This window comes from Haliotis rufescens, unplaced genomic scaffold, assembly GCF_023055435.1.
Source record: "Haliotis rufescens isolate VD_foot unplaced genomic scaffold, xgHalRufe1.0.p SCAF_1, whole genome shotgun sequence".
NCBI lineage: Eukaryota > Metazoa > Mollusca > Gastropoda > Lepetellida > Haliotidae > Haliotis > Haliotis rufescens.
The window spans coordinates 90,429,294-90,443,807 of NW_025963779.1; the positions used below are offsets into that span (position 1 = coordinate 90,429,294).

Below are 14,514 nucleotides of genomic sequence, written 5' to 3' on the forward strand. Positions count from 1 at the left end.
TCGTCTATGACTTTCGGTAAGAGGGAAAACTGTGTCGTCTACGACTTCCGGTAAGAGGGAACACTGTGCCGTCTATGACTTTCGGTAAGAGGGAAAACTGTGTCGTCTACGACTTCTCGTAAGAGGGAACACTGTGCCGTCTACGACTTCCGGTAAGAGGGAAAACTGTGTCGTATACGACTTCCGGTAAGAGGGAAAACTGTGTCGTCTACGGCTTCCGGTAAGAGGGAACACTGCGTCGTCTACGACTTCCGGTAAGAGGGAAAACTGTGTCGTCTACGACTTCCGGTAAGAGGGAACACTGTGTCGTCTACGACTTCCGGTAAGAGGGAACACTGTGTCGTCTACGACTTTCGGTAAGAGGGGAACCTGTGTTGTCGTTGTCTACTACGTCCGGTAAAAGGTTACCCTGTGTTGTCGTTGTCTACTACTTCCGGTAAAAGGTTACCCTGTGTTCTCGTTGTGGGTACACTGTATCGTTGCCTTCGACATCCGGTAAGATAACATTAGTAAGATGAAACACTGTACGTTGTATTGTCGTCTACTACTTCCGGTAAAAGGGTACCCTATGTTGTCGTCGTCTACTACTTCCGGTAAGAGGGAACACTGTGTCGTCCTTGTCGTCTTCTACTTCCGTTAACAGTGCACACTGGTAAGATAGAACACCGGATGGAATACTACTTCCGATAATAGGGCACACAGAGTTGCCATCTACTACTTCCGTTAACAGGGCACACAGAGTTGCCATCTACTACTTCCGTTAACAGGGCACACAGAGTTGCCATCTACTACTTCCGTTTACAGGGCACACAGAGCTGCCATCTACTACTTCCGTTAACAGAGCACACAGAGTTGCCATCTACTGCTTCCGTAAACAGGGCACACAGAGTTGCCATCTACTACTTCCGTTAACAGGGCACACAGAGTTGCCATCTACTACTTCCGTTAACAGGGCACACAGAGTTGCCATCTACTACTTCCGTTAACAGGGCACACAGAGTTGCCATCTACTACTTCCGTTAACAGGGCACACAGAGTTGCCATCTACTGCTTCCGTAAACAGGGCACACAGATTTGCCATCTACTATTTCCGTTAGCAGGGCACACTGAGATGCCATCTACTGCTTCCGTTAACAGGGCACACAGAGTTGCCATCTACTATTTCCGTTAGCAGGTCACACTGAGATGCCATCTACTGCTTCCGTTAACAGTGCACACTGAGATGCCATCTACTGCTTCCGTTAACAGGGCACACAGAGTTGCCATCTACTACTTCCGTTAACAGAGAACAATGTGTCGCCTACTACTTCCGGTAAGAGGCTACACTGAGTTGTCGTCTACTACTTCTGTTAACAGGGCACATTGTGTCGTCTTTGTCGTCGCCCACAATTTCTAGTTACAGAGTATACTTTGTGATCTACTACCGGTAAGACGTGGTCTCGTGTTCCTGCCTTTGGCTGATGCTGAAAAGCTTCGTGTAAATGTGACATAAAAGCCTGTATTAAACCTGCGAACCGGGATTCGAACCCACAATCATAGGTTTCTGGCGTGCCCAAGGGACGCAACTCTGCACAGCGAATCGCGGCGCCTTAGGCAGTGCCCCCGACTACGGATGGGGCGCGGCAGGGAGACAGACGTCGTGCTAAGTGTCAGCGTCCAGCAGCAGGCGATTAACACATCTGTGTGTGTCACAACACCATTTGTCTGTATGTTGTAGAATAAACCTTTTGTTAATAAAGATATTTTAGATTTAGTTGCCTTGGATTTTACGAATCCGTGACTGTTTAGTCCATCCAGTCAATCTATAAATAAACATCCTTAAATGCAAAGTAATGATACTTCCATGAGTTTATTTCTCCAAATAATTTATTCAAACTCTAGAAACATGACAGTGGAAAATTATTTAAAACATAGCCATGGTAGCCAGCCCTTACATTAAGAAATGACAAAATATGATATTGCCAAACTCCCTGCAGGATTCCACACACACATATTTAAATGTAACATATATTATATAGTGTGGTAACCATTTCTTCCTGAGGTCAAGGTCAATATCTTGTCTTTGGCTGTCAACATTTGCTGGGTAGATTGTGATGCCTCATATAAATAATCAAAATCAATAGTAATCAACATACATGGTTTTTTTAACAAATATGTGAAGACATGTAGAAACAGCAAAAGCTGTTATCGCAAGGACTGTGAATTTAACAACCTGATCATGTCAATATATATACCTTTAGGAAACAGCTATTCACTGGTATGAAACCCGTTATAATACCAGGCTTTTCAAAGTTACCATCTGTAAGACAACTTAAGTCAAGGAGTACATGTTCATTGTTGTAAATGTACAGGTGTCAAAGTTCTTCCTTGGCCTGGCTTTGATCCTGGTTCTCTCCGTCGATGAGGTCGTAGGGGTAGCCGCTCATGATCGTCTCGGCGTTGTCCCTTAACATGTCCTTAAACCTGGTGGTGAAGTCGTCCACGTCGGCCTGGTACAGTTCCTCCCAGGTGACATGGTCGTCGCCGTCAGTGTTGAAGTAGTCGTACACCTGTAACACATTAGGTCAGGTGAGGCGAAATGGGGTTTAACGTAGAGTTCAAAATTATTATTAAAATTTTAGTGCGTGCGTGCGTGCGTGCGTGCGTGCGTGCGTGCGTGCGTGCGTGCGTGCGAGCGAGCGTGCGTGCGTGCTTGTACTAGTCCAGATTAACGCTGTTTAGATGCCATGCCGCAGTTTTACATTGATACCCAACTCAGACAAGTACACTGACTACACGCCGACCATCATTGTTTTAGCCCCTTAATGCCGACAGGTACCAACATGTACCATCTTCGAGTACAAAGTCCAGTATTTTGTTCAGCTCTCCGGACAGACACTCTATCCACAAGACCACAGAGCCGGTCCCGTGGACACAGTAATCCTTACATTGTAGGTATAATAGGTAACCTCCTATTACATATGGATAGTGCTATCTGTGCCATAACCCAATCCGATAAATTTGGCATCATCGAGACATGGCGAGGGATTTCCGTTAACGTCATCATGTGTTTGACGTCGTCGTTGCGGGGACGTGTTATGGCCTGCATTGATTCACGAGGTGGACATACTCAATGTTAAACCGGAGATTTGAGACTTTGCAGTGACCTACGAGTCTGTTGTTACACGTATATTAACAATGACAATGTGAATGGTCTCAGTTTGACCTTGTGTATCTTCTTAATACTAAAACATGATGCTTAAACGCCTCACTCATAAAATATGTTTTCACATGTTCAACATGTTTTAGCTTTAATGTCGCTCAAACGTCAGTTTATATAATATATATAGTATGCCAAACAAACGCCGCGTTTCTGTTCCTAACATATAATATAATGTTGGGCCATTTACCCGTTTCAGGTTCCACAAGAAAACTGATACCCGCAGAATACTTGCCATGAAGACGCCCACTACTATGCTAGAAAGTATAGAACATACATTGGTAGAAGAGGGAAGGTGGACACGCACCTGCTTGGCATACTGTACGTCTTTCGCCATGTAGTGCAGATTGTCCTGGTAGATTCGGTCCTTCCCTTCCAGTTCCGAAAACAGGTTAAGTCTGAAAAGGGAAATATAGAAAACTAACACTGTGTGCAGACACAGACTCAGACACAGACAGACACAAATACAGACACAGACACATTTAGACAGAGACATAGACATAGACACAGATTCACACTCACACAAAGTCAGACAGACAAAGACACAGACTCAGACACATACACACAGTCAGACAGACAAAGACACGGACTCAGACACATACACACACTCAGACCCAGACATGGACACAGACAGACAGACACAGTCAGACACAGTCAGAAACAGACTCAGACTCAGACTTAGACACACTCAGACACAGACAGAGACACACACACACAGACACAGACACAGACTCAGGCACAGACATAGACTCAGACAGACACAGGCATATACACGGAGTTAGACACAGACTCAGACACAGACACAGACATAGACACAGACTCAGACTCAAACACAGACTAAGACACAGACAGATACACACAGACACAAACTAAGACAAAGACAGACACACAGACACAGTCACAAACACAGACACAAACTCTTTACGTGGTTCTTATGCTCCTGGACCTGACCGCACCTGAGGAAGTTCTGTGGGGTTATGGGGGGCGCCTCACTAAGGGGGAGTTGGGTGGTCCTCTCACAGTCGGTGGTGTTGAACCACAGAGGGTGTTGGAACCACACGTTAGAAGCCAGATTCCGGCCTTGGTGTGAGTAAACCTGGTGATACCAGCTGAAACACAGAGGGAGTGAGTGTCGGTGACTTCATCATTACAAGATACGTGCAGCGGCTATAAGGATTCAGCTATGAGGGAGCCCCAACTTACTTGGCCGGTATAAAGAGACAATCTCCTTTTGTCATCTGAGCCTTGAGCCAGGGAATGGATTTGAACTCAGGAAACTTGTCAAGGTCGACTCGGTCCACGTCCACTGTGCTAAAGCCTCGTTCAGCGTTGAACCCGGAAGCTTCTATTTGGGGCATATATCTCTGTCAAAAAGTAAAACAATGTGTGATAAATCCAATTGTCTGAATCAGAAATATGAAACCTCTGTTGTTAAGAAATAAGGGTGAACGGGTTATCCAGTCGTCTAACCGCCGCAATTCGCTGGGTCGAGTTGCGTCACTGTATCTCAACAGCAGAGGCAGAGAGAGAGTCGGGCGACGCCGTGGGGAACGTTATTCGGATGCTTGTGTTGTTGAGATAGACTCGTTGGGTGGTCCGAACATCATGGTGTGGCGTGGAATTGGTCTTGCACAGAGGGTCGGCCTTTGGTCTTCCAGAACATCGGTCCAGGGAGAGCCATTGGTGTCACAGCAACTTGGTACATCGATCAAATCTTGAGACCACACGCCATACCTCATTTGGCACGTCGCCGCAACAACGAGTTTCAGCACGATAACGCCCGTGTCAACACTGCGAGAGCAACAAGAGACTTCCTCCAGCAGAATGGCATCAGAACCATGCAGTGGCCCGCCCTCAGTCCCGATTTAAATCCCACTGAGCACCTGTGGGACGAGATTCAAAGATAGCTGAATGACGTCCGATCAAGGTCGACAACTGCAGCTGAACTGCGTCAGGCGTTCCTCAGAGTGTGGGCTTAAGGGCCTATGGCCTTCATCGACCGCCTCTTCCATTCCATGTATCGACGTTGCACAGCAGTCATCAATGCACATGACGGAGACACGAGATACTGACAGTAAATTTCAGTATATTTATAGCAAATCGGAAATGTTGAAGTTACTCAAACAGCGGAAATTGGTTGACGTTTCTAACGGGACGTCCCGTAGAGCGAAAAGAAACACTTCTATTGAACGATGATCGCCGTACACCATACCCGTGCTCGAAAGTTTCACCAAAGTGAAAACACCTTCCTCCCAATGTGAAGATCCGGGATAGAATAGGTCTTCAACAACCCATGCTGGGCGCAAGACGCGACTAACGGGATCTGGTGGTCAGGCTCGTTGCACTTGGTTGGTGCATGTCATCGTATCCCAACTGCATAGTTCGATGCACTTGATTATTTACAGACCGCCGTCATATAGCTGGAATATTGCTGGGTGCGGCGTTAAACAACAAACAAAACCAAAATCAGACTTTCCTCCCGCCTTGCGCTGCCAAGTGATATAACTAATATAATGTACATAACGACGTTAAACTCACTCACTCACTTTGTCAATGAAAATAAAATCTTTGGTGCCGTCCATGAGGCAGTTGATGTTGTCCATGGAGTCCGAATGGAGCACGGACTTCGTCCCGCCACTGCTGAACCAAAGGTGGTATAACGTCATCAGTTCCTGCGTTCCTCCACACGTCACAAATGGCGGCAGGAATATGTCCTCTGAACGAAAGAAAAGCACGAAATGATTATTTTAAGAAAATTAGTAACGCTTTCATTGGTGAAGTAGTGTGAACAGTCCCATACGTCCATTCTTTCACGGTCTGGGGACGCTGTCCTGGAGATGACACTTGGACAGAAAGAGTGTCAACGTTAAGGAATCGTTTGTAACGCCGAAGGCCCGGGTTTGATTCCCCACATGTCTAGTGTCCCCCAATTTTGCGCCTGAAAACGGCGTAACTCCATACTCACTCACTCACTCACTCACTCACTCTTCTAACAAGTCTTACTGGTACCAGCTGTTGCGTTTTTGCATCAGAATTGCAAAGCAGTACTACAGCTAGAATAACGACAGACTGTCTTCGGCAACATCACTGCCATATCAAGATAGTTACTAGTATTAATGAGCAATATTACAACTATAGCACCACAGCCTAACATCAAGTCTACAACTCTATAATGGGGGCATAATCAAACATGACTAGGGTGTAACAAGTTAAATGACCGTTCTCTTCTCCATCTGCAAGTACTAGAACCCAACCGGACAACACAGGACCGTTCCTACCACCACCCGTAGAAGATACGGCCGTTCGCTGAACACCATTAAGTAGTAGTACTCATCCGTTCATCCAGTGTCCGTTCTCTTACCATCTATGAGTTCTAGTACCCATTCATATATCAAATCGACGTCCTCTTACCACCTGTGAGTCCTAGTACCCATTCATATAATATCAAATGCACGTCCTCTTACAATCTGTGAGTTCTAGTACTCACTCGGGGCGGTGGGCCCGGGGACAAATGTAACACGGGGCATTTGTAACAAGGGCCATTACTCTCAGAAGAACAGCTAACGCAAGTGTTGGGTAATGTAGAGTTACTTCCCTTAGCCTTCCCGCCAAGGACATCAGGCCATGATGGCGCAGTCGCAACAAGGAAAAGAGCAGTGAACAAAAATTTTAATTTTATGCAGGCAAGTAAAAAATTCAAAAAAGATCATAATGTTTTTTTCACCGGACGTATGTGGATAGTTCTGATATTAAACCATTAAAATAGAAACGTTTCACATTGCACCATATTTTGAAGTAGAAATTGTGTAACTGCCCTATGCAGTAGATCTGTGACACGAGGTGAAACATGGACGTCTTCATTCGGGACAATTGTAACAATACGCCCAATGCAGTTTTACTAGATGTTACAATTGCCCTCGTCATTTATATGTACTTAATGCTTACGTCTATGCATATATTTTGCTGTGTGCTTGTTGATGGCCTGGGTTGGAATGTCAGTGGTGGACCGGTTCTGACGCGGCTGTTCAAAAGGGAAACTGGATTGCAAACCAGGAGTTCACGAAGATTGGAAACAAGTTATCTTTGTCTGTGTCTAACGAAACTTTTTTTCTGTCAGAACCAGATGATGACTTGCATTGAGAAATTGTTTTCCTTTTAATGAAGCTGGTGACTAATAAATCCGATTTTGGAGTGATGTCTGCCCACATTTTGAAGGACATTATCTCGTCGTATGAGAATCTAGAGGAACCTCAATCTGTGCTTCAATGTGCTCTGCTTTACTTGAAAAAGATTGAACCACCTGCAACCTGTGACGACGTCCATGTTTGCCAGGAATAACACTTAGTGGAGTCTAGTGTGGAAGATCTCAGGAATTACTAGTGAGCGTGAGCGACATGGTTCGTGAGAGGAGAAGAAAAACGGAACGGGGCAAAAACTTCGATAAGTTATTTGAAGCTTCGAATGCTGTTTCCTTATGGGCAGGCAGTCAAGAGCGCAGCTAGTGACTTCGATCTATGTCACGTTACTCTGGCGCGCTATTGCAACAAAATTAAACTGAGTAAACCAGATCAACCTCCTCCAGAAATGGGATATAAACCTCACAACAAGGTATTTTCAAACGGAAACGAAATGGAACTAGTCAAACACCCGAAGCGCGAAGCAAATATAGATATAGATATATATATATATAACGGATTAAACCCATATATATATTACGGATTAAACCCAAAAGATGTTCGGAAATTAGCCGAAATTGAATGTGCAGTAGCGCATGGGGTAAAATATCCAGACGTTTGGAATGAACCAAACTGGCGGGCAGTGACTGGTTCGCAGCATTTATGAAGCGTAAAAACACACGAGCAATAAAAAAAACTCAAGCCATTAGTCTAGCACGAGCTACTCCGTTCAACAAAGAAACTGTCGGTGAATTCTTTGGCAACCTTGCTCTGATGCTGGAACTACCACTTTCCTCCACAAAACATCTACAACATGAGCGAACCTGGTATTACAACCGTACAGCGTCCGAATCATCATGTTGTCGAGAAAGGAAAGAAGCTCTGACATTACAAGAGAGAGGAACTTTGGTCACATGCGCAGTAGCAATAAATGCAAGTGGGAACAGCATATCTCCCATGCTAATCTTCCCGAGAAAAAACTTCGAACAACACTTTATACGAGATGGACCGCCTGGATGTATGGGAACTGCCAGTGGTTCGGGGTGGATGAAAGAAGACGACTTCTAAACCAAGTAAAGACAACCCAGTTCTTCTCATACTGGACAGCAATGATTCTCACCGTTCCATTCGATCTCAGCAAAGAAATGGGCATTGTACTTCTTTCACTCCCTCCGCATACGTCCCATAAACTGCAGCCGCTTGACAGGGCCGTCTTTGGTCCGTTTAAAAAGGCTACAAGCAGATGTTGCGATTCCTGGATGCTAAATAGTCCTGGTCAAACAATGAGTGAGTGAGTTGGTCTTAACGCCGCTTTTAACAGTATTCCAGTTATATCGCGGCGTGTCAGCTAAGTGTGGGAGGAAAGCCCGAAGTGATGCAGGTCTCAGACGTTTACCACTTCGGTGAAACCCACGAGCACGGATATGGTGCTGACAAAGCTAGAAACATAATCGGGGCGAACCGGGATTCGAACCCACAATCATAGGTTCCTCGGGTGCCCAAGGGACGAATCGCGGCGCCCTAGACGACTGGGCCACCCGTGCCCCCTGGTCAAATAATGACCATTTACAACATTCCTGAGATTGTCCGTGAAGCATTGCCCTTGGCGGCTACACCAAACAGTATTATGTCTGGATTTCGATGTACTGGGATTGTGCCTTGCAATAGGGCCAATTGCTTCCAATATTCCTTGGACTTTAGCTGTTTCCGATGATCCTGACCATGGGAATTCAGCTGTTTCCAATATTCCTTGGACTTCAGCCGTTCCTGACGACCCTGTCCCTGGGCATTCAACTGCTTCCAATATTCCTTGGACTTCAGCCGTTCCTGACGACCCTGTCCCTGGGCATTCAACTGCTTCCAATATTCCTTGGACTTCAGCTGTTCCTGACGACCCTGTCCCTGGACATTCAACTGCTTCTTATATTCCTTGGACTTCAGCCGTTCCTGAAGACCCTGTCCCTGGGCATTCAACTGCCTCCAATATTCCTTGGACTTCAGCTGTTCCTGACGACCCTGTCCCTGGGCGTTCAGCTGCTTTCAATGTTCCTTGGATTTCAGCTGTTTCCGACGACCCTGTCCCTGGGCATTCAACTGTTTCCAATATTCCTTGGACTTCAGCTGTTCCTGGTGACCCTATCCCTGGGCTTTCAACTGCTTCCAATATTCCTGTCCCAGATAGGACGAAAAAGAAGGAAATCCCAAATCCTTACTGACACGCCTGATAGAAGAGAAACTAAAGGAAAAAGAAAAGAAGAAACCAAAACTAAAACGTCTGGCGTATAAACAAAGGAAGAAGCTCATTAACTGCGATTCTTAAAGTGATTCTGATTCTGAAATGAACATTTGCTTGGTTTGTTGCGACAGGTTTTCAACTAGTCGTCCAGGTGAAGAATGGGTACAATGTTCTTCATGCAAGTATTGGGCTCATGTACAGAGTGTACATCAAAACAAGGATTCTTCACTTGTCAAAACTGTCAATCAGATGATGGTGAAAGATGAATGTACATTTGTTTCCACTTCAAACAAAGTAATTCGTTTCATACTTCTATCTAAGTGTATTTTCAATATTAAACCGTTTGTTACATTTGACCGTTGTTTGTTACATTTGATCCATCCACCCTTGGTTGGGTACGATTGTACAACTTGCTAGCATCGCCTTTCATCGGAAATAATTATGTTAAGACGGGACATGGAACCTCAAATGATATTGAATTTTAAAGCCACTACGATGAATGTTTCATTTAGCATAAACTAACATGACGGGAGTGTGTTCTGGTGTTGATTTGCATTAATTTAAGTTGCAAGTGTTACATTTCTCCCCGGTCTCCCCTACCCAAGTGGTTAAACCGTTCGCTCGTCACGTCGAAGGGCCGGTTCGATTCCCCCACATGGGTACAACGTGTGAAACCCATTTCTGGTGTCCCCGCCGTCATATAGCTGGAATATTACTAAAAGCGGCATAAAAACCATACTCAATCAATCAAAAGTACCAACTCCTACGCCCCCTTACCATCAGGGAGTTCTCGTACCCACTCGTACATCAAATGGACGCCCCCTTACCATCTGGGAGTTCTAATATCCATCCATACATCAGATGGACGCCCCCTTACCATCTGGGAGTTCTGGTACCCATTCGTACATCAAATGGACGTACCCTCATCATCTGGGAGTTCTAATATCCATCCATACATCAAATGGATACCCCCTTACCATCTGCGAGTTCTAGTACCCACCCGTAGAAGATACGACCATTCTCTTACCCTCTGCAAGTAGCAGTACCCACCCGTAGAAGATACGACCATTCTCTTACCCTCTGCAAGTAGCAGTACCCATCCGTTCATCCCATGACCGTCCCCTTATCATCTGCGAGTTCAAGTAGCCATCAATACATCCAATGACCTTCACTTATCATCTGCGAGTTCAAGTACCCATCCATACATCAAATGGACGTCCCCATACCATCTGCGAGTTCTAGTACCCACCCGAACATCCAGTGACCGTGTCTCCCCGTATTGGTACCTACCCGCCATGCCGCTGATCTGCGCCACGTTCATCACAAGGTACACGTCGGACGTGTTGTACTTGTTCAGGAACGAGCGGAAGGACCCCATGGCACCGTCTGACTCCTTCCGCGTCTCCTTCTTGTGGTGCTCGAATGTGACGACAAGGTCACCAAACCTCCGACTGTAGAGGAAGGCGCGAGTATATAGGCAAGTGCAAGTCAGAAATGATTTATTTTATATTGTAATGTAGATGTAGACTTGTAAACTCTTCACACGACACTTGCATAAATGCACACGTGAGATCTCACCTGTGAAGATCCGGGTTAGAAAAGGTCTTCAGCAACCAATGCTTGTCGTAAGAGGCGACCAGCGGGATCGGGTGGTCTGGCTCACATACTCGTAATTAGAGCACAAACACCTTGATCAGCCCACTCTGGTCGTAGCCAGCGAAGTGTTTGTGTTTGAACCAGGTGCAACGTGGTGCCAGTCATCACTGCTCGATAATGTCGTGTGACTGCGAGAAGCACTCTTACAATCGCTGTGTAAAGGCGAAGAGAGTTCGGTTTTGGTTTGGCTTGCAACACCTGCGGGTAGCATGGATGCCTCCAACCTGAGGGTGTAACAACCCCAGCCAACACCAAGAAGGAGTGTCTATCTTGCCTAGATGCAGACAATAACGATCACGTATGTCAGGTTTAATCATAAAATATGTCAAATATCGAGCAGAACCAATACTTTCGTGGTTTGTCCCACAATCCACTGGCGCTAGTCACTTTCGCACGTGCAACACATGACAATGCTGAGTGCGGAGATTTCTTTGTTGTTGTTTTTTGTTTGTTGTTTAACGTTGCATTAGTAATATTCCACCTGTATGACGGCGGTCAGGGAAAGTAATCGAGTCTGGACCAGACAATCCAGTGATTGATGTCATGAGGTACGATGACATGCATCAACCAAGTCAGCGAGTCAGACCACCCGAACCTGTTAGTCGCATCTTACGACAAGTATGCGTTGTTGAGGACCAACTCTTACCCGAATCTTCACGGGTGTAGAACTCTTTGACAACTATTGAAGACAATAAGTATATTTTTTTAAATCATTCAGATGCGACTGCACGTTTTGTGATCAATTTACAAGAGCAAAACATGCAAACATATTTAATAACAGACTTTGAACATGTTAAAACTATTTCTTCAGTAATTGTAACGATAGGAAAGACCTAGACTGACAATTAGAAATAAAGTTATCTTTTTCAACAATATACAAAATTAAAAGAATAAAATCCAAATGGAGCCCAGAACAATCCTTTATCTGATAGCTGAGGCAATCTAGACTTGCCAAATCATTATAAACTCGAGTTGGATTCCTTCCTAGGGTTTGGGAGACTAGGATTTGGGGGTTTGACTCCAAGGAATGAGAACTAATAAAATTAAATTGAAAATTAATTCAGGGATGACAGTTACTTAGTTGGAGGTTTGTAAAGATCCAGATAACAGTTCAGTGGGTATAAGGTTATTGAAACCTCGAAAACAAGTTTGTGAAAGAAACATGAGAAGCGGCGAGTATAGAGTATAATATAACGCACTATAGGGGTCTTTATAAAAAAAACAGGGGGTTTAAATTCAGTTAAAGAGTTACATGGCTTTGTTTTAAAAAGTCCGATTAAAGGTTTCAGGATACTATCAATCTTAACTGTGACATTGATGTTCCCGCATAAATTTTAATAGGCTATTTTTTAAAGTGTCGTTTAACTAACTCACTCACTCACTCTTACCTGAGATAGTCATCGTTCCAGAGTTTGTATGCCGGGTACTTGAAACTAGGGTTGTTTAACGCCGACCTCAATAACACAGGTTGACCTGGTCTCACAAACCACTCGTAGAAATACTGCGGCGTGGGTATACCCTCCATTACTGGGATGTCGTGCAAAGGGGGATAACTCCCCAGGGGTTTCAAGTGACCTTGGAATTGGACACCTTCAGTTGCACAGAACGTCATCAATGTCGCATACACAATCGTTGTTACAACACAGGACACCGTCAACGTCGATGCCGACACATACACCATTGTTGATGAAATAGGCGCTGCAGTTGCTGATCGTGTCTAAATCTATATCCCACTTTTGTCGAGATTCAATACTGTATTTGTATAAAAGCGGGGTATCTGTTTAACAACCCCTGTCAACTGCTAGCAAACGCTGGCCACAATCATCCCACTCAGTAAATCACAACGTTTTAGTCACCCAAGACAATAAATGCATTTTAGATAATACACAATGGTTTTATGACGCCGATCTTTGCACGACCTTCCCCATGTGAGGCGGATGTGCCGCCAGATGGCGCTGAACAAGGTGTGATACTCCGTGATGACGTTTCTGACGCATCAGCCGCAGGTGTCGCTAATGATGGTTTCGCCAAGTTCACTGTAAGTGATGTTGCTGTCTGCCCACGTATACCCGAGCTACTATTTTAGCCGCATGTCTGATGGATAAGAGAACAACACTAACAATATAAATACAGGTCTATTAGGCGACGTTTTACTGTTTAATCCCTACTTAATGATATCAATAATTCATTTTTAACAAAATGAATTATTGATATCACAATGCAAGTAAAGGTTAATTATCTACTACTAATGCATTATATTTATGATGTCATAATTACATATACATATTCACATACACACACACGCACACACACACAGACACACGCACACACGCACGCACACACACACACACGCACACGCACGCACGCGCGCGCACACACACACACACACACACACACATACACACAGATACACATTTCGTCCTACGCTAACCATGCAGTGAAGTTTGGAAAATACATCAGCAACAATAAACATATCAATTGAAATGAACATCGTCACGTGAACCTGAGTCAAGTGGGCGGGAGGCAGGGTCGCCACGTGTGTACTATTAGTGACGGAGATGTATTAGCTGTTGTCGCCCCCGGGGTTACGTTCACACACGTTGTCAGACACATGTTGCCTGGGTGGGGGAGAGACGACACCTAGCTGGGCTGGGATTGTCCAATACCTGTGTCAGGCTGACACATCGACGCCAGTTCCTGGTAGGATCTTCACAAACGCACGTACACCGCATCTGTTTGTCGAGATTATGAAAACAATATTGTTGTTCTCGTAAACATTTTGTGATTGTGTGTGTTTTGAATCTAAATTGAAATTTCAAGGGAACAGAAAGTTTTCTGCATGTTTGTTTGTTTGTTTTCTCAATGTTTTAATTTCCCAAAATAACAGTAGTACAAGATATATTTACCCGTGAAGATCCGGGTTAGAATAGATCTTCAGCAACTCCTGCTTGCTGAAAAAGGACTATGCTTGTCATAAGTCGCGACAAACGGGATCGGGTGGTCAGGCTCGCTGACTTGGTTGATGCATGGCATCGTATCCCAATTGCGTGGATCAACGCTCATGACATCACTCACTGGTCCAGACTCGCTTATTTACAGACCGCCGTCATAAAGCTGGAATATTGCTGAGTGTGGCGTTAAAGAACAAACAAAACAAAATATATTAAAGTGTACATAAAACACCGTCTAAATAATTGTGATACAAAACAAAATTACATATTCTCATATTACGAGCATCTCTTGTCACA

The 14,514-nt window shown here is 44.7% G+C and overlaps 1 protein-coding gene across 1 annotated transcript; it reads right to left on the reverse strand.

The window, feature by feature from the left end:
• Positions 1-1,833: 1,833 nt before the first annotated feature.
• On the reverse strand, positions 1,834-13,566 carry LOC124114416 (bifunctional peptidase and arginyl-hydroxylase JMJD5-like). Its single transcript, XM_048403406.1, has 7 exons — positions 12,655-13,566; positions 10,901-11,061; positions 5,746-5,915; positions 4,403-4,563; positions 4,156-4,308; positions 3,507-3,597; positions 1,834-2,549 (listed from the first exon to the last, which is right to left on the reverse strand). The coding sequence occupies exons 1-7, from the start codon at positions 12,945-12,947 to the stop codon at positions 2,355-2,357; spliced, it is 1,224 nt and encodes a 407-aa protein (XP_048259363.1). The 5' UTR covers positions 12,948-13,566; the 3' UTR covers positions 1,834-2,354.
• Between the last annotated feature and the right edge of the window lie 948 nt (positions 13,567-14,514).